Source organism: Erpetoichthys calabaricus, chromosome 12 (assembly GCF_900747795.2).
Source record: "Erpetoichthys calabaricus chromosome 12, fErpCal1.3, whole genome shotgun sequence".
NCBI classification, from domain to species: Eukaryota; Metazoa; Chordata; class Cladistia; order Polypteriformes; family Polypteridae; genus Erpetoichthys; species Erpetoichthys calabaricus.
In genome coordinates, this window is record NC_041405.2 from 162,652,716 (window position 1) to 162,674,625 (window position 21,910).

At 42.7% G+C, this 21,910-nt stretch overlaps 1 protein-coding gene across 1 annotated transcript in view; it reads right to left on the minus strand.

Annotated features, from left to right (window-relative positions):
- Positions 1 to 21,910, minus strand: part of adamts10 (ADAM metallopeptidase with thrombospondin type 1 motif, 10) — a 135,251-nt gene that overhangs the window by 40,014 nt on the left and 73,327 nt on the right. Inside the window, 2 exon segments of the mRNA XM_028816662.2 lie at positions 19,363 to 19,486; positions 21,740 to 21,873. Of these exon segments, the coding sequence (XP_028672495.2) occupies positions 19,363 to 19,486; positions 21,740 to 21,873 (258 nt within the window).

The window sequence follows — 21,910 nt, forward strand, 5'->3', positions numbered from 1 at the left end:
CACCTCCAGGTGGCAAATATGTCCTTTGAGCCAAAGGGATTTTAATGAAGAAACAGACAGTGAAGGGTAGATTGTTATGAGAAAAGGTGCTGAGCGAGGTCATCTTTATTAGTAACCCTATAAAGCAGATGATGGGAAATTGTGTGAAGGGGGGATGTAAGTCGTGATAGGAATTGTAATAAATCTGAAGCTCACAGAATGCTCAGGGCTCAATGCATCTGAACTGGGACCGTGATTCTACTGTCTGTCCTGAGACTCTGAGTGCCTTCTTTGGGGCTGAGGGGGCCCGTGCTGCCTAATCTGCTTCAGCAGGACCTCTGGCTCTGAACATCCTGAAGTGAAAGAGCAACACTTCAAATTTAGAATCAAACAGTTTGAAGGTGACAAAGGACAAGCCACAATAACAGGAACAGAACACACATTTACTGTACACTGCACATCCAGCAGCAACGGTAATCAACATGCGGCCAAGTGGTGACTCGTTAATGTGAGGCCCGCAAACAACTGAAAGTGAAGTCTTCTGCAGACCTGACCTTTCTGCACTCCTTTGAAACAGAAGCATCACACTGCTGGGGTCTTTTCCACAAAGTAGCACACATGGACTTCCATGATGATGATTTCAAATTGAATATGGTCCCAAGATGCAGTGTCATTTTTTGTGAATGGTGCATTCCAGATATTGATCTTCTGACCCAAATTACTGTGACCATATTTAAAGGACTACCTGGTACTGATCTTTTTCTACCTCTTCACTGATGTGTGCTGTATAGCCTGGACTGTTAAAGGTCACATTTGGTATTTTTCAAGTCAAATTTGTTTCTTCACAATTATGATATTGATTAATTTGCTACATAAATAAACTGTGTTCTAAAATTAAGCATTTTTATAAATTATAAATCATACTTATCGTAGCCCACTCTTGCACTTAAAAATGCAGGTGAAATGTAACAGGATCCAAATGTAAAAACAAAAGCCTTAAAATGTAACCAAACACACTGATTTCTTCTAAATCAAAATTATTAGAGTGTTAATCTCCATCTTGAGATTGCACACAGATTGCAAAAAAGCGTATTCATGTCATATGAGGAAGGGGAAAAATGTAAAAAGCAAAACGTTTTTGTGAGACTCAGTCATTTTAAGAGGAGACCACCTGCGTGTTGCACCTCACTACTTATCTTCCGCCATGGCAACCTTTCATCCCCTGGGGTGGACTTTCCTCCAGTGAATTACTGACACTTTGGAATGCTGATATTCAGATGTGGCCAGCTGTCTCTATTGTAGAGCCGTCTACAGAGCAATCACTGGAAAAATGTCACACGATCATTCACAGATTTTACACTGCCATACATAAACTGGTTAAAATGAAAAAAGATGGATGTAACTAACTTCGTAGCACATGAAGAGATAAACTTTTTTGGTAACTGACAAGTATTACTTACACAGTTCCAGGATTCTGTTACAGTTATTATTTATTAATTATTGACAGTATTGATGATTATCTATTTTAAATTATTACTATCCATTAAATTAATTATTATTTATTTTTAATTATTTATTTAGTATAGGAAAGTTTTTTTTACCGTTCTTACACTTGTCCTGTGTTTATGCATAATTTGCACTGTGGTCCTGGGGAATGTTACTCCATGCCACTGTATGGATGGTATGACAATAAAGACACCTGACTTGATTTGAAAAGAGGTCATCATCTACCATTAAACACACAGACTGACACCAATCAGTCTGTAAGTACACAGGGAGAACATGCAAACTCCAGGCAGACCTTGGGGCTGCAAGGCATGAAGGAGAGTTCTGTGCTACCACTCTGTCCACGTTAAAACACATGGACTAAATTTATTATACATTAACCTGGTTAAAATTAAATGTATGCTAAAACTGTGGGTTCATTCACTTGTCTGTGTTCACCGCGTGTGCTCAACTTTACTCTCACTAGCTGTTGCTAGACAGCCCTGACACACGAGTGCATGATGATGCCAGGGGAAGCAGGTAATATTTCTGCAAAATGATGCAATAAATAATTACTGCAAAAGAAGCCAACACATTTTTTAATCTGCAGGATTCAGTGTGTGTGCCAGCATTAGGAGTGTGTTGGGTCAAAGGTCAAAATTCTATTCACAACAATCTCTATGAACAGGTGATGTATCCTTACCTCAAGAATCTCTCTCTCTCTCATATATATATATATATATATATATATATATATAAGATTGTAGAAGATTAGCCCAGCTACAGACAGACACACAGACCAACAATGTCAAGTACACACGTTTATTGTCCGTTGGCACAAACTACAATTAAGCTCCATCCTTCCTTCTATTCTCTAACTGCCTCTACTTCTCTCCTACAAGCTCTGTCTTCTTCCTCCCGACTCCGGCTCCCCATTCTGCAGAAGACCAGCCCTCGCGGGGCTCAGCTGAGGGCGGGGCACTGTGGCAGATCACTGGGGCCCATGCCCGGCTGGGACGCCCCTTCAGTATATGTTCAGGGGGAGCAACCATGGACTTTTCAATACCTCCCCCTGGACGCTATATGGCAACCCCTCTGGGTTGGAGCGGTGCCTCGGTTTCATGCAGGGCTCCATGGGAATTGGAGTTTGGTGTTGCTCTGTTGGGTCCCGCAGGCGCCGCCAGGGGGTGCTGCAGCTGGGACTCCTGAGCCCATGTGGGCAGTGTTTTCGCCACACCCAAAGTGCAGCCAGAACTCGGCAATCAAGCACCTGGAGCTCTTCCGGGCGGACTATAAAAGGGGCCAGCAGCCACCACTCCAGGAGCCAGAGTCGGGAGGAGGACAACGCTTGCCGGGAGGAGTGGTGGTGGAGAGAGTTGTTAGGACTTTATTGTGCTTGTGTGACAGATTTTTTTCTATAATTTTCTTGAACATTCCAGTTGATTTTGCGACTCCTCTCATTGCACTAAGTATCATAGTTTGCTTGAAGTACCGATTTATTTGCATGAATCCGAGAGAGCGGCTGCAGGCCGAGGGGAGGGGGGCGGAGCCCTCCGGCCTCGGGGCGTACCTTACCTCTGCTTAGCTAGCGAACGACAGAGAACCACTTCACGGATTTAGATTGGGTTTTTTTCTGTAATTTGCTTGAGTATTCCGGTTGATTTTGTGACTTCTCTCATCGTGCTCACAATCATAGTTCACTTGCAGGAGTGATATGTTCATGCTAATCTGAGACAGAGGCTGCGGGCAGAGGGGAGTGGGGAGCCGGGCAAAGCCCTCCTCACTCCCACGCCAGCCTCTGTTCAAGTCGGTGCCCCTCTGTGTTTTGGAGTGTACCTTGCCTCCACTTAGCTAGCGACACTGGTTTGTTTATTGACTTTTAAAGTTTTATCCTGTTTCACAACTACATGGCACTTTTTAAAAACTGAAACCTTTGCTACTTTAAACTGGAAGCATTCAGTAAGTTTTTTTGGTTTCAAATTGGACCCCTGGACCTTTCATCACCACTTTAAGGTGCAAGAGTATACGAGTTATTTTTTTTAAATGTATAAAAATTACTCACTTTATAATACATCTTTATGTGGCAAAATAATATATACCTTGATTGTGAAGAAATAACTATTATTTGTATAATACCAAATGTATCCTTTAAAAGCTCAAACTGAATGTGCCAGCGTGGGTCCTCATTTTAATTTCAACACGCCTTCAACACAATCCAACCTCTGCTCCTTAGGGACAAGCTGACAGAGATGGGAGTAGATTCACACCTGGTGGCATGGATCATGGATTATCTTACAGACAGACCTCAGTATGTGCGTCTTGACATTGTGGTCAGCAGCAGAGGAGCGCTGTAGGGGACTGGACTTTCTCCGGTCCTGTTCAGCCTATATACATCGGACTTCCAATACAACTCAGAGTCCTGCCACATGCAAAAGTTTGCTGATGACACTGCTATCGTGGGCTGCATCAGGAGTGGGCAGGAGGAGGGTTATAGGGACCTAATCAATGACTTTGTTAAATGGTGCGACTCAAACCACCTACACCTAAACACCAGCAAAACCAAGGAGCTGGTGGTGGATTTTAGGAGGCCCAGACCCCTCATGGCGAGCGCCCTCTTCTACGCGGTGGTGTGCTGGGGAGGCAGCATTAAGAAGACAGACGCCTCACGCCTGGACAAACGGGTGAGGAAGGCAGGCTCTATTGTTGGCATGGAGCTGGACAGTTTGACATCTGTGGCAGAGCGACAGGCACCCAGCAGGATCCTGTCAATCATGGAGAATCCACTGCATCTACTGAACAGGATCATCTCCAGACAGAGGTGCAGCTTCAGCGACAGACTGCTGTCACCGTCCTGCTCCACTGACAGACTGAGAAGATTGTTATTCCCCCCAAACTATACGACTCTTCAATTCCACCCGGAGGTGTAAACGTTAACATTATACAAAGTTATTGTCTGTTATACCTGCAATATTATCAATCTTTAATTTAATATTGTTTTTTTTTTGTATCAGTAAGTTGCTGCTGGAGTATGGGAATTTCCCCTTGGGATTAATACAGTATCTATCTATCTATCTAATTTGTGCAGTCATCTTTATGCCAATTGGTCAGCCCTCGGACTGCCTTGTAAGTAGTACCAGGAACTCAGATAAGTTCACTCCTTACAAAAACAAAGATGTTAATGGATAAGTAAATTACATTGAGCAGATGATAAACTGCTGATCAGAAAATGCCGAAGACATAGTTGGGGGATTGTTAAAAATATTAATGAATGAGAAAAGCGCTATATAAATGTAATGAATTATTATTATTATTACTTAAATTACTAAGAGATGCTTGTTACTTATTTTGCCGCAGAGTGAGCCCACTGTCTCTTAATGCAGAAATGCCACTGATAAGACATCCTTAAAGCCAAAGTGAGACTAAAACTAGGTCTACTAACGGTTTAGTCCCGCATTTCAAGTTTTAGCCAAACTAATTAAAGAATAATAAGATGAATATAAACCGTGCAAGCTACCTGGATCGGTACAGATTCGTGACGCTGAACTGGAATACATGGGTTATGGAATCACTGGGCTTAGAAAACGACTTCATGGCACTGCGGCTTACAGGCTTGAACAAAAAAGGGCCGTGCAGTTCACTCGGAGGGTACACAGACGGACCAAAGACGAGCTTCTTAGGATACCTCAGGACTGAACGGATAGATTCTTGTAAAAATGAATTTTCATAGCGATCAGCTGTACTGAATATGCGTCCATTCAGGGCCGGCTCATTTAGGCGAACTTAGATAGATAGACAGATAGATAGATAGATAGATAGATAGATAGATAGATAGATAGATAGATAGATAGATAGATAGATAGATAGATAGATAGATACCTAACTTAGTAGATACTCAGAGCGGCAGAGGCCTGGACAGCGGAATTGTTTAAACATTACAGACCAACGTAGAAACACATACAGTTGGAATCCCCCTAGAAAAATCGCTCCTGCTGTAACAACCGTTAGGTCGAAACTCCAAGGAGGGAACCCTGCTATGCGACTGAACATGCGCAAAATAGAACTGCGAGATATAAATAAGGTTTGAAAACGCCATTTACGGCAACTGCTAGGGCAGCACAAATGCTTGAGGCGGCACTGCATTCATTCGTCCATCCATTTTCCAATTCCACTTATCAGGAACTGAGTCGCGGGGAAGATGAACCCATCGCAGGAGGAACGGGCGCGCGCACACACACACACATACATACATACATACATACACATACACACGCACATCAATTTAGCTTCACCAAAACTGAAAGGCTGTTCTCACCTGTTGTACGTCTGCACCTGTACAAGCTGGCCAGTGAGCTGAACTCCTACAAGCGTCGTAGACGAAACCAGCAACGCGCCACCACAAGTGTCTCTGGCCCCGCCCACGGCACGCAAGCATACCTACGCCCGCCAAATTTAGCGGAAGTGCACGTAGTCGAGAGGCTCGCTGAGTGAACGGTGGCGCCCGGTGCATCGTTAGATTCCGAGGAATGATAAAAAGGCAGATACTCACACGAGGAGGTCTATTAAAACCGGCAATTAAAAAAAGAAGAAGAAGAATCAGGCGGAATAGAAAAACGATTGCCATCGTAATTGGCAGAGTCAGGGTTGGCAGCGGAAAACTCGTCAGGTTTGTCGAGTTAACGCCGTGTGTCGCTCTGCACCTCACTAGACATTTCTAAAAAAAATCCGTTCTGCCGTAGAGAGCACTTAAAGCGCTTCATTGTTAAAATAACAATACAGTAATAATAAATATTACTGAGTGTGAACGCTGAGTCTATCATGGCGGAAATTCTCCGCGAAAGATGGCAAACTATCGATCAATCAAAACAGAAACGGCGACAATTAAGGTAAACTTTGTCTTTTTTTTCCGCTTGAGAAATGTACTTGGTGTGCATCTTAATGGAGTTGAGAATACATTCCCTGCAGGCCTAGTCCCAAAGACGAGGGTCCCACCAGTGCACTCTGAGGACTGAGGGATATTCAGGTAGAGCGCTGGGAATTAAAGTGACCCAGTTGGTTTGAATGTGTTACACCAAAGGCTCATGTTGTTTATGTTTTTAGCTGTGACAACAGGTACTCTTATAGTTATTTGTGATATCACAAAGCAAAGCCAAATAATCAAATATTACACTTCTCACTACCTTAACAGGATCATCTCGAGACAGAGGAGCGGCAGCTTCAGTGACAGACTGCTGTCACCGTCCTGCTCCACTGACACACTGAGGAGATCGGTCCTCCCCAACACTATGCGACTCTTCAATTCCCCCTGGGGGGGAGGGGGGGGGCGTTAATATTATATAAAGTTATTGTCAGTTATACCTGCATTGTTATCACTGTTTAATTTAATATTGCTTTGTATCAGTATGCTGCTGCTGGAGTATGTGAATTTCCCCTTGAGATTAATAAAGTATCTATCTATCTATCTATCTATCTATCTATCTATCTAGTGCCTTTTATTATCTATCTATCTAAACTTGTAGGTTCTGACATAATTGATTGAAATTATGAGAATTTATCCTGTCCCCATATCTAACCTGTGACGCCTGACCAACCCTCTCCTCCAACATACACTGGACTAGCGTGTCCACCACAGTCACGAGTGCCCGAGTTTGATGACAACATCTCGGTGTTCAACAGCGAGCCCCGTCACCCGTGATCACCTCTGTGGTGTGACTGAATGTTTTCTTCTTCTCCACTGGTGTTGTCGGTTTGTTGCAGAAATGTCCAAGGGCATATAGGAAGTTGTCACAGGGTTTCATTTTTCCCTTATAACTAAACTAGCTGTCACCTGTAGCTCTGCCAATGTAAACAGAATGAAACAGGACAAACTTTAAAAATCAGTAAAACAAATTAAAAAAATTTAATTCTGGCCAAGTGGAAGGGTAGGTGCGCTGGAACGTCAAACATTGGCACTCTATCTGATCGTGTTCAGGTCTGACGGGAGAAGGTCTCGCACTTGGAGAGAACAGCAAGTGGCCTTGATATCTCTGGCAATCAGCACCTACCCTCTGAAACACACGTAGCTCTGATCTCTCTCGCAAAAACGTCAAACGTTACTCCTTAACAATCTCTAGATGATAATGTCTGCTGAACAAACGGGTATTGCTAGCTAAGTGGAGGCAAGGTACACTTCAACATGTGGCGAGAGGTAAAGCAACTCAAACGAAGGCTGGCGCCTGAGTGAGGAGGGCCCTGCCCACCAGCATCTCTCTCGGATTCGCGCAAATAAATCGGTACCACAAGCGAACTGTGACACTTAGCGCAATGAGAGAGAATCAACTGGAATGGTCAAGCAAATTATGGAAAAAAAACCCAATCGAAATCCATTAAGTAGTGAAAAGCGAACAGACAGACAGACATTAGATTTTATATATATATATATATATATATATATATATATGATACTGTTTGTTTCCAGAAATCCTACAATCATACTTAGGCATTTACAGTGGTGTGAAAAACTATTTGCCCCCTTCCTGATTTCTTATTCTTTTGCATGTTTGTCACACAAAATGTTTCTGATCATCAAACACATTTAACCATTAGTCAAATATAACACAAGTAAACACAAAATGCAGTTTGTAAATGGTGGTTTTTATTATTTAGGGAGAAAAAAAAATCCAAACCTACATGGCCCTGTGTGAAAAAGTAATTGCCCCCTGAACCTAATAACTGGTTGGGCCACCCTTAGCAGCAATAACTGCAATCAAGTGTTTGCGATAACTTGCAATGAGTCTTTTACAGCGCTCTGGAGGAATTTTTGGCCCACTCATCTTTGCAAAATTGTTGTAATTCAGCTTTATTTGAGGGTTTTCTAGCATGAACCGCCTTTTTAAGGTCATGCCATAGCATCTCAATTGGATTCAGGTCAGGACTTTGACTAGGCCACTCCAAAGTCTTCATTTTGTTTTTCTTCAGCCATTCAGAGGTGGATTTGCTGGTGTGTTTTGGGTCATTGTCCTGTTGCAGCACCCAAGATCGCTTCAGCTTGAGTTGACGAACAGATGGCCGGACATTCTCCTTCAGGAGAATGGTAGACAGTAGAATTCATGGTTCCATCTATCACAGCAAGCTTTCCAGGTCCTGAAGCAGCAAAACAACCCCAGACCATCACACTACCACCACCATATTTTACTGTTGGTATGATGTTCTTTTTCTGAAATGCTGTGTTCCTTTTACGCCAGATGTAATGGGACATTTGCTTTCCAAAAAGTTCAACTTTTGTCTCATCAGTCCACAAGGTATTTTCCCAAAAGTCTTGGCAATCATTGAGATGTTTCTTAGCAAAATTGAGACGAGCCCTAATGTTCTTTTTGCTTAACAGTGGTTTGCGTCTTGGAAATCTGCCATGCAGGCCATTTTTGCCCAGTCTCTTTCTTATGGTGGAGTCGTGAACACTGACCTTAATTGAGGCAAGTGAGGCCTGCAGTTCTTTAGACGTTGTCCTGGGGTCTTTTGTGACCTCTCGGATGAGTCGTCTCTGCGCTCTTGGGGTAATTTTGGTCGGCCGGCCACTCCTGGGAAGGTTCACCACTGTTCCATGTTTTTGCCATTTGTGGATAATGGCTCTCACTGTGGTTCGCTGGAGTCCCAAAGCTTTAGAAATGGCTTTATAACCTTTACCAGACTGATAGATCTCAATTACTTCTGTTCTCATTTGTTCCTGAATTTCTTTGGATCTTGGCATGATGTCTAGCTTTTGAGGTGCTTTTGGTCTACTTCTCTGTGTCAGGCAGCTCCTATTTAAGTGATTTCTTGATTGAAACAGGTGTGGCAGTAATCAGGCCTGGGGGTGGCTACGGAAATTGAACTCAGGTGTGATACACCACAGTTAGGTTATTTTTTAACAAGGGGGCAATTACTTTTTCACACAGGGCCATGTAGGTTTGGATTTTTTTTCTCCCTAAATAATAAAAACCATCGTTTAAAAACTGCATTTTGTGTTTACTTGTGTTATATTTGACTAATGGTTAAATGTGTTTGATGATCAGAAACATTTTGTGTGACAAACATGCAAAAGAATAAGAAATCAGGAAGGGGGCAAATAGTTTTTCACACCACTGTATCTCTATTTATACTTTCTCAGGTTGCTAACTCATTAATAATAAACTCTTCAGAACAGGTAATCCACCTGAAGCTAAGCATGTGTGGGCATAGTCAATACTTTAAGTGGAGACCATCTAGGAAAAGCTTGGGTTGCTGCTCAAAGAGGTCTTGTTGAGGCCAGCAGGGGGCACTGTGCTGTCCTTTGTATGAGACCTAAAACTGAAGCCCTGACTCTCTGTGGTCATTAAAAATCCCAGGGCATTTTTCATAAAGAGTTTAGGTGTTTCTTGATGCCTTGGCTAAATTGTCTATCACAACCTGGTCATTCTGTTCCCTTAATCATGCCCTGTCCATTACTGGCTAACTATCATCTCCTAATAACTAAGGTGTGGTGAGTGTACTGGTGAATAATGGCTGCCATTGCATTATCCTGTGGATGTTGCACATTGGTGGAGGTTGAAGTGGCTGCCCCGTCTCTTTATAAGAGCTCTCTCAGTGTCTTGAAAAGCGCTATATAAATGCATTGTCTTCTTCTTTTTAATTAAATAGCTCAGTCCAATCTCAGTCCTGGGGGACCCGTGTCACTCAGGCTTTTGTTCCAACTTGTTCTCAAGCAGTCAGTTGATTTCTCTCTAAGTGATCTCATTTGTTACTTTGCCATTTTTTTTCTTTTCTTATTCTGCATTTAGAAAAGAACAGGAGTGTGAGATTTACTTTCATAAGAAGTTTAGAAATATTCTTATTTTTGCTATAGTTTTATGTCCTTAGCTCTCTTTGGTTATTTTCCTATTAAAGGGATACTCCATTCAACAGTTATACTTTTTGTTTTAAATTGTTACTTACACTGAGTTGTTTGTACTGATGACCACAAAAAGATTTTAATCTCATGTTTTAATAGAGGAGAAAGATAACAAAGCTTCTTCTTACATAGTAGGTTTCTGTGGGGACCAACAATGAACAAACAGCAAATCATTTCAAAACGTCCATGGAAAAAACACTCCGTTTACTCGTGTCGCATAATCCACATGTCAGATGTCACAGCATCCCAAATACATAAATATGGTTACATAAACAACATCTGGAAAATCTTCTTGTGAAAAGCTGCAGAGTGCATTCAGACTGCTTCAAGCTTTTGATTTGAAGGCCCACCTTTCTGCTCATTCATTAGTTGTAACAGCAGTTTGTGAAACTGCACCATTGAATTGACCTTCTGTTTGTTGAAGCCCCTCAGATGTGCACCAGTACAAGGACCACCTGATAATGATTGTGCTAATTCTGCTTCTTTCTCAGACCGTACTCTGACACTTTGCTATGACATGAAGCGCCATGATAGTCAATGAATGGGCACGACTCCTGACTACAATGGGGGTCATCAATCTCGATAGAAGGCACTCCCTACCCCACAAGAGGATATTCCAGAAGTGGATTATTTAACATTATTTTAGCCAAATATAAGAGTATGGGAGGTTGTGAGCGTACTGCTAGATATCTGACATGTGGACTATGTGACTTTAGTAAATGGAGATTTTGTTGTTTTTTTTTTCATGGACGTCTTGATGTTATTTGAAGTTTATTCAGTGTTGGTCCTTACATTTACTTATTTGTCTGACACCTTTGTCCAAGGTGGCTTACAACATTTATGGCACAATTGGTTCCATTTCTTTTGGTTTTCTAATTGGAGGACAGGCAGGTCAGGTGACTTGCTCAAGGTCACACAGTGTCAGTAGCGGGACTTGAACCCACAGCCTCAGGGTTTGAAGTCCAAAATCCTTAACTAATACGCCACACTGGTCCTCTAAAGGAAAAGAAAAATACTTAGCATTAAAATCTGCCTGCCTACTAGAACACCCTGACTTCATTTGTGCCCGCACTTTTAAATTAGAGACAAGGTCATGTATAACAATAAATATCAGAAGTCTTATTTCTTTTACCCTGATGTTTACTTAGGACTTTGAATATGTGGTGACTAATTTGGGACATGACATAAGGCATGTTACTAGAAGGAACCGTTTCTGTGTTTGCTGATTGGTGTCATTGAAATATGTAAATGAACCTAACTGATTAAAGGAAGTTATTGTGTTTAATTTGTGAAATCTGCCATGTTGCATTAAGCAAGAGCACATGGGACTCCAGCAGCTGGTGTAAATGAAGGACATCCATGTTGGTGGCTCAAGACTCATCTGTATTTACTGAGCATTGTCCACAACAGTCCCCATAGACGCCCATTATGCCAGAAATGTTGTTATGTCCTGTTAAAAAAGGGCTTTTTACAGTTTTCTAAATATGACTCATGATGTTTCATTTGTATGTTTTAGTTTATCCATGCAACTACAGGGTCATGGTGGTCTGCTGGAGCCAATCCCAGCCAGCACAGGGTGCAAGGCAGGAAACAAACCCTGGGCAGGGCACCAGTCCACCACAGGGCGCACACACACACACACACACCCACCCATGTTTTAGTTTATTGTATTTTTATTTCTGGATTATGTCAAGATTTTTTTTAAATGAATAAAATTTTGTGTCCAGAGCTCATAAGGGTCAGATTAATAGAAACAGCAGGCTGATGCAGTTAGGGGGCCACTGGACTAACTTGACCACCATTAAAAAGAACCCTTGGCGGTTATAGTGCAGTTTTGTGAACACTTTTTCAGAATACAACATCTCCAAAAAAAACATTAGATTACTTTTTTTTTTCTTGGCCCTCAGTATATAACACAGGGCAAGTAAGAGATTTTTAAAAATGATCATTTTTGGAAGGAGCTTTCCTTTGATTTACTTTTTGTCTGTTGAGTTTACTTCCTTAATTATATTCTAAGAATGACAGTGAACAGTGAAACAAGTAGATAGATGACAGTGAGTGATCAAAAGGCCAGACACCATACATTTTTAAATTAGGTTTGCTAAATCTTATTAGAATTGAGTCAGATCCCAGGGCATTTTTTGGAGACCAAAAGAGTTTGGGTGTTTCCTGATACCCTGACTAAACTGCCCATCACAACCAGGTCATTCTGGCTCCTTAATCATCCTCTGTCCATTACTGGCTAACTGTCTTCCCTTGACCTCCTAATAAGAGCAAAAGGCCTGAAACCATACATGTTAAAAAGTAGGTTTGCTAAATCTTATTGGAATTTAGTCAGCATTTTAATTCTTATTTATTTTGTCTTATTTCTCTTTCTTCATCATGTAAAGCACTTTGAGCTACATTGTTTGTATGAAAATGGGCTATAGAAATAAATGTTGTTGTTGGCATTAATGTGTGTTACATGAAGATCATTTTGTGTGTTTCTTTTTTTCCTTGGTTTTAAGATTTTCAACGTGATTGTGACTTTTATTCCACTTTTCCAGTTGTTCTGTTTATTTAGGCCACTAGTAAATCTAACAATAAAGCAGCTGCAGTCACATTCAGTATTGTTTGACCCTCTGTGTCTGCGCTGTTTCTTGTCAGTTGTGCTTTTTTTCTAAGTGCAGAATAAAGGATTAGAATTGAAGACCAGCTACTTAAATAATGAGAACAAAATGATCCACTGATTGAGAAACTGGTTAGAATAAAAACCTGCAGCTATGTGTGTCACCAGCATGGAGACTGGACACCACGGGTCTGTTTGTTTTTATTTAGGTTTCTTTCTTTTTTTTTTTTTCTTTCAGGAATCACAAAAATGTTTGTTATCTCCACCTGAGGTCACTTTAGCGTCATTAGCCACCAGTCAGCAAAAAAGAACAAGACAAGTCATGTCTGCTGCATGCTCAGAAAATGGAGTGATTAGTGAATGGTGCCTAAGGCTGTATCTGCAGTTTACATCGACATGTGGCTGACACAGCTGCTTCCACAAGTCCCGGTCCAGTCCTTGTAATTTGTGTAATTTAAAGACGCCATCTCCATCTCCATCTGCTCCAGTGAGTTTACCACTCTTTGATGTTCAAGCCTTTCCTTATGCCGCTCACTAGTCCTGCTACAGCGTCCCTGTTTGATAAGGTAAGGCTGAACTCCAGTCAGTTACAGGCTTAAGTAGAGAACAGTTATTGTGATATGTTGGATTAACCAAAAATGTGAAGAAAACGGCTCACAGTGCAATTAGGCAATTTCCAAAGTGGAAAATTAAAAAAAAATGTTCTTTTTGGTTTGATTACATTGCTATTTCCTTGTGTTGGTGAACATATTTTGGAATTTATATACCATGTTCTAGCCATTATTGTCTCACTAATACAACATGTGTGGCTGTGTCTGTTGCTGTTATAAATTGTGTGCTCTGCGATTGTCAAATCTGCGAGATCCTCCCCTTACATCCCGTCACTTGCTGTAGTCTCCAAGTTTCCATGTCTGCCATTAACATACTTGTGTTGGTGATGTTGGCTATTCAGTATGTGCGTTTGTAGCAGCTGGGTTTTGAAGTTATTGAGCGTGCTTGGAGCTAGCCATTTGGAACACTAGATTCCTGTTTTCTTTCAGTTTTGTAAGCCTTTCATAAGCATTCATTGCTTGTTTCTGTGATAAGTGACAAGGGTCATATGCTTGATAGTTCTTCAACAGATGATTCATTTTGCTGTTCTCAGAAGTATGGCTTCCTTACATGTTTGTTACACTGGCCCACTAACTTTGCAGTGTCTGGCATTGCCCCATCATTGTCTATCGGAGAGCCCTAATTACGGTAGCTTAGGGAAGGGTCAATAAATTGTAACAGGACCTGTAGGGAAGGTCCTAACAGCGATCAGCGGGCCAGGGGACAGTCACACCTCCTGTACATCAGCCCCTGCATTCTGACAGAGTGCAAATAAAGCATACAAGAACAAAAATGCCGTGTTCCATGTGTACATACAAATTTACATTCATTTATGTTACTTACAGGGTTCTTTTAATTTGCTTGAGGAAGCTCTTAAATATTACAAAATAAATAAAATTACCATTAAGGGTGCAAAAGTCACAGGACTAAGGCCACGAGGGCCAGAAACCCGACATCTGTAAAATGTTACATGTCAGTTTTACTGGGCAGGTAAACAAGTTTGTTTGGCACGTCTGTATCACTCAGGTACTAATGTGCAAATGCCAGTTGTGGTCACTAGGGGGTACTATTGAGCCAAACTCATATATGGCCTGTAAGATTAAACCAAATCAAATTTAATTTGTCACATAAAAATGATACATACTGTACAATATGTAATTAAATGCTAAGGTTTAAGATAAATCAAACAAAAAATCTGTTCCTTTATTCAAGAGTTTTGCTGGCATGTGTGGCCATTACTGCCATTTCAGTCAGACACCACTTCGACATGCTAGCTTACTACTGCTTGATGTACATCATTCACATCGTGTCACGTCTCAACATACACATTTATGTAGAGTGAGTGCTACACAAGCAAATACATCATACATATGTGTGCAATGACGTGAAAGTTGGTGCAGAAAAAATAATTTGTATTAAATCATCATGCAGACAATGAGCACAGCTCACAACAGTCAGTACTTATTACACCACAATGATAAATTGTGGAAGAAGCCATAGTTTAAAACAAAAACAAAAAAATGCCTCCAATCATTCTGGGGTCCATATCCCCTGCCCTTGATAATTTCTTTTATGAATAGCTGACATCTCAGCAATACGCGACTCTAAAAGCAGCACAACTTTTGTGTGTTACCCAAACTTCCCCCTAGGGACAAATAAAGATCTATCCATCCATGATGCTTGACTCCTACGAATTTGTACAAAATGTCATAAGTCCATGCAGCGGAATCCTGAGCTGGTTACCAGAGTGAGGAACAAACACTGTGCATCTGCCTGCTGTGCCACCATGTCACCCAGGCAGCATACTGTAGTGACACTTAGTGCACTGCTTCACTTCTGTAGCTGACATCTGCAATGACAAGGAGAGCACACGTCACATGTGAACTCTGAGGCACTGGAGGTTTAGTGAAGAGCCCAGGCCATTGTGTATGGTGTAATTAGGATCGGGAGGGTCCTTTATAAATAAGACTTTGTAACAAATGCCATCCAGGGAGGGTAACCTGCTACAGCTCCCCACTTAGGGTGAAAAATCGGAAAGAAGGCCAACACACTCGCCATACTTCATCACATTCATTCAGTACAATGAGTAACTACAGAGCCTACCCTGGCAGTGATGGGCACAAGGTAGATGCCAGCCTTAGCAAGGGTACTAGTCCCTCACATGGCACACTGACAAATATACTCATTCTAGAACAATTTAAACTCTCTGATCAGTCTGACCTGTATGTTGTGGGGGGTATGGGAGGAAACAACTTGGACAAGGAGAGAACATGCAAACTCCACATGAAGAGCCAGGGATTGCACCCAAGTTTCTGGTAGCAACCACATCATCCTGAATTAAACTGGTTCTTACTAGTCCAACATAATCCAAATGGTGCGTTTCCCTGGGTAACACTTGACATATGGTGGCTCAGGAGAAGCTAGAGGCTACTGGCATGGTGGAGATTTTCTACCAAGAAGCACTCACTTGGGACTGAATTGACAAACACTGTTCTGGAGTCAAAAAGCATGGAGCCCACTAAGTAGTCCACAAGATAACCATTTAAAGAGACGTAACGAGAACTTAAGGAGGACCGTCATTTGGTTTCTTAAATGTCAGTTGGTTTTTGCTCTATCTTTGCTTCCTGATTCCTTGCTGACCAAATCCATTAAAGCTTTAATGTGCCATGTACTGCATGTGTCACTCTTAGCTGTTTTTTCTGCCCTCTGGCCAGTAAACAAAGACCACCTTGATAGCCTTTGCATCCACTCGAGTTTGCACTGGAGCTTTAGAAGACAACTGTAATGCATTATCTGATGGCATGCTGCGTGAATGGCTATAATTAAAATGACGGATAACTTTGAGAAGAGACAGTGGGTCTCATTCACCCGGTGCCACGCACAAGGGGTGAATGGAAGGACACTGAAGCACAATCTGGCGGACGAGCCCACTTTTACGCATCAGACTGAATGAAGTCTCAGTAATTACCAGATTATCACTTCAGATAGATTTGCTAGGCCTCACACCTGGGTTCAACTCCTGGTCTGTTTCACTCCCTTCCTGTTTGCCCCTATTGGTTTTGCCTTGGTTCTGTCATCCCCCAACATCCCCCCCCAACCCCACCATGATATTCTGTTAACATTAACTGGCAACTCCAACTTGGCTTGATATAAATGAGTGGAGTGTGCCTAATTACACCAGCGTGCCCATCTAGGGACAGTTTCAGCCTACTGCTTGATGTTGTCTGAGACAGGCACCTGGGCACCATTACACTTCCTCCTTCGAAAGACATTGGGGTGAGGAGCCTAGAAGAGGAAGATGAAAAAACTTTAAAAAGCCCACTTTAAGTTAGGCATGAGGTTAGCGAGTGAGTATCACAAAAGCGTCAAGGACTGCAGTATAATGACATAATGACAGCCTTCAGGATGCGTGCGCGGCAGACAGCGAGACGCCTCTGGTCGACCCCTCTCTCTGTGATTCTTTGATGAACGAGATTTTGGCTCATAACCATTTCAGATCGCTGTGTGTTTTAGATTATATTTCCTGTGATTACTGTACTGTACATGTCTTTTATTAATATAGTGCCTTTCATTGAGAATTGCATCATCCAGCTCCTTTCTGAGCACACATCACAAGGTTGGAGGGCTTCACAGTTTAACATACTCTGAAATCACAGGCTTTAATATGCTGCCTTTCATCCTAAACGATATTCCTTTCCATTGTGAAAGTCTTATTCCTAAAGAACTTATAATTATTTAATTATGAATTTATTTTAGGGCTTGAATTCAGTTTACCAGGAGAGCATGTCAGTTGTCCGGTCAGCACGGATGCTGAGGCATGTGGAAGCCAGCCCCGGACACAGACAGACAGACACCTCCATAACTACAAAAGCACACGTTTATTTACAAAGTTCTCACAGACAGCACACAGTGCCCCTGCACCAATCACCCTCTTGAGTCCCTCAACAGGTCCTTTACCGCCTCCACTCGTCTCCATCGAGCTCTGTCCTCTTCCTCCCGACTGCAGCTGATGAATGAAGGGAGGCGGCCCCTTTTAAGTCCACCTGGACATGCTCCAGGTGCCACCTGACGAGCCCTCCGGGTGTCCCTGGTATTCCTTCTGCCAGCACCTCTGGGTGTGGCGGAAGTGCTGACGTCCAGGGCTTCACGGGCATCCCCTGGCGGTGACCATGGGCCCCTATAAGGCTGAGCTTCCATGCTCCGTTCCCGTGGCCCCCATACAAACCAAGGCAGCTTCCCTCTCGTGGTCCGGAGGAGGCGTAGTCCCTCTCCCTGTTCTTCCAGGGGTCCCGGCTGGGCACCACCCCCAGCCGCCCGCCACAGGCAGTAGGGATAAATATGAAAGGATGCTTGTCTCTTCAAGTTGGGTCGGGCAAATGCGGTGGTCTGCTTACCAAGTGATCGAGGCTCTCCTGCCTGCTGCCCCTTATATTCATATTTGTGCATTTCTTGTCTTAATCCCACACTTTCAGTGGCCTTGAAAACCAGTTGTGAACGTTGTGTACGGCTGTTAAGAAAGGTGCTATATAAAATATGGCATCCTCTTCCGTGGTGCTCTTAGCTTGACAAACAGGCCGTTTAGTTCATACAGCCAGGAGATGCTGGAGTTGATTCCAAGCATCCACATGAAAGAATTCTTAAGTGAACTTATTTTTCCAACAGCAGGAAGGAGTGACGCCTAAAATTGAAGACTTATTCCAACCAGTGTCATCTGGGGTCAGCAGCTGGGCTTTAATGGTTTGCCTTGAGGCGTTGGCTATTTACAGGATGTCTATTTCTGCTTAACTTGACCACATTGCATGGTCTGCCACATAGGCTGGTCTGAAGGCCTTCGAAGAGGAAGCTGTGTGGGGGTGAATGTTAGGATTTGTATGCATGCCACATGGTAAGCCTTGCACTGCTCTGCCTTACTAGATGTGCACATGGCACGCCTTTTGATTCTCAGACGAGTCTGAGGCCTGCCTGCTGAAGATGACCGAGATATAATAAGCTCAGCTTGAATGAAACCGGCTGAAGCGAGAGGAGCAAGCCAAGCTCTTAATGTTGATGGCTGCCAACAGGACTTTGCTGCCATGTGCTATGGGATTAACATAACATGAGCTTCTCATACTTCTGTGTCCACAGCCCATTCAGTCAGCATTGGGAAAGCTGCACTGGCAGGGCGAGAGTCTATCACTGTGCCCACTCATGCACATACCCATGGGGCCATATCAATATCTCCAGTTAACCCAATTTACGTGTCTTCGACGAGGCAAACACATGCAGACACAGAGAGATATAAGCCATGGCTGAACTTGTGATTTGAACGCAGAACAAAGGATCTGTGAGGAATCTGGGCCTACCTTTATGCCACTGTGCTATTACTATGGGATTACTTGCCCACAATATGAGAGATTATTTTTCTGGAAAAAATGGAATCATAATGAAAATGGTGAGTTTGGTTTGCTAACTGTTAATGTTTAGGTTGAAAATTCTGTGTACTGTTAAAATACAACAACAGCAGACACACGTGTAGCTAAGTGGAAGACGACCATCACCTCATAACCTGCTCAAGCCTAAACCTCCTACATCTGTGTGTGTCTCACATCTATGGGGTATGGCCACACAATGCCTAACTGAACATCTGTGGGGCAGGCCGACTGAGACATATTCTGATTGTGGGGCACTCGTGCAACAAGCCAAAGGTAAATGAGCTGGGAGGTTTGTGAAGACGGTCAGAGCAGTCGGCCTGCGTTCAGTTGGAGACGAGGAACCCCAACCCACTGTGTGATGACCAGTTTTACACAACTGCTGACTGCAGCCTCCCTTAATGTCATACCTCCTTCTGGAAGCGAGTCATTGAAGATCCCATTAAAGACTTCACAGGTGCCCCCATCTCCGCCGCACACCCGACACTTGTCCTCCCGGATGTCGGAGCCAAGGATTCGATCACATCCTACATGCTGCATGGGTTGAAGATTATAATTAGTCTTTAATTCATGTTACAGTGCCTTATAAGACAGACATTACACAGCAGCATACACAGCAGGCAGAGGCTCAGATTTAGAATCTAACAAAGGAACTTTGACAATGAGAGATGGGAGAGAATGTCACCGGTGTGTGTCTCACTCTGTCCAAAGAAGACTTGAATGACTGGCTTTAAGAGCAATTGGCACCATGCTGTTACTTAATGAAAGTATGAATTACTTCTCTCCAATTGTAATGGGATCACTTTACTTGTTACTTTGGGGAGAAAGTAACCACATTACTGATTACTTTACTTTTACGTTACCCTTTAAGCCTGCATAAAAATACGAGTCAGAAAGTGCAAGGCAGACATCCAAAAGGCCTTTCAGAAATAACCAATAACGGTGAATGTGAACTCGGCCATTAACCAAGTAAATCACATGACTTACATGAGCCCAGTGCCATGTCAAACATATAAACCAACAAATAGTGCATAGAAGGAACACTTCATAAAAAAAATAAATTGACTGGTCAGCTCAGTGACCTGCGCCGTTTACTGTGTGACACAGCCACTACTCACGCCTGTGTGTCAGTGCGTCTCCCACCTCCAGAAAGAAGGAGTTCTACATGTTGGAATGAATTATCTGACATTCACTAACCGCTACCTTGGGTGTACACAGGCTTCTCCTGCGTTTTTGTAGGAACGTTAAAAAAAATGCATGTTGGGATATGGAGTTTTATGACGCATGACACACAATTTTTTATTTATTTGGATAATGAAGGCTTTTGTGCCTCCCTCTGTAAATCAAATTCCTTATGAGCTCTTTGATCGAGACACTATACATATTAATGCAGAAAAAAAAATATTAACGCAGCTAAAACCTCCTGGTGACACACTGCGGTTCACTTCGCTCTGTCTTTCTTTGACTAGAATTAAGTTCTCCCCATGAATCATATTTAGTGAGGAGCGAAGCAGGAGCATTTCAGTTCACATGCAGTTTTCTGAAACTGACACTAATATTTGTTCTGCAAGTGATTTTGCAATTTAATCACTTAAGGAGTTTTGTGGGGGATTTTAAAGGGTTTTTTTGGGTGGGAAAACAAAGGCCACTGCTCCTTAAAGCCTCTGTGACACTTCATGTTTCCCTGTGCTCTTTTCTGTAGCCACATTAAGCATGTAATCTGTACCACACGAGAAAAATCAATTCTACTTGTGCCTGTCGTTCACATCGTATCACTGCGGAGGAGTGAAGTGCGCTTTTGAACCCACCATCGTGCACAGGCCTCTGAAAGCCACCACTTCAAATCCCACACACCTCTCCACACCTAGAACTGCCTTATCCTAGATGAGGATATGCATAATACAGAGGTGTTAGTGTCCTGTTGCCACTCGTAGTCATAGTCATACATACCGTATACTGACTTACATTACCAATCTCCTTTAACTTTCTCTCTTGTATTTTTATATTCCTTTTGGAAAGATAACGTCTTTTGGAATAAATGTCGTCCTGTAATCTCGGTATAAAAATATACACATCTAGCAGAAAACATCACTAAAACAGCCCAAAATGCCTACAAAATGGGACATGGTCAGCTTTAATCCTACAGTAGAACCCTCCAGTTGTCACTTCATTAATTGCATTTAAAAGCAGACGTTGTCAGTCAAACCCACTCAGTTGCTATGGCACTGTGTAAAGTAACTGATTAGTTTAGTGTCTTGAGCAGTAGAGGTAACGACGGTCAAGGCTGTTTATATTGTGAGTTTTAGGGTCTACGTTCTTCATCATTTTATGTCAAGATCATTCCAGTGAACACACATGGACACTCACACAATCTGAATGTAACAAACAGAAACTTCAGGGCATGCCAGGCTGCCCAGGCCACCATTCGTGAGAGGTGCACATGTGACTCCGTATGTTCATCTACCGCCTTTCACTTTACTTTGAACTCTGAAGCAGAAGCAGTCAGCCTGATCTAGTGGCTCAAATCTGTCCCAGTAAAGCGAGCAGTCCCACCACTGACACAAACATTAGCCTCACCTTCCTGTTGTATGGATGTCTGTAACCATTGCATATGTCCAGCGTTTATTCCATGTTTACTGGGTAAGGTGAGACCATTTATAGGCTGTGCTCTCACCAAATACTTCAACACACTTTAATGGAAGTCGACACAGACGTTCGAGCTGAAGACCTCTAGCTGGGTCTGAGGGCAGCCTCAGGCTGGCATACCTGTAGGTGGGATGGACGTACCTTACATTCACCGTTGACACAGATATCTGGGGAATCTTCTCGGCATGGTGTGCCATCAATTACAGCTGGGGCTCGCTCAGTGTAAAAATTGAAACCTTCTGCCAGGCAGTTCAGGGAGCAAGACTTCACTCCTCCTGTAGGAGAAATGGAAACGTCATCATGTGCGAGCCT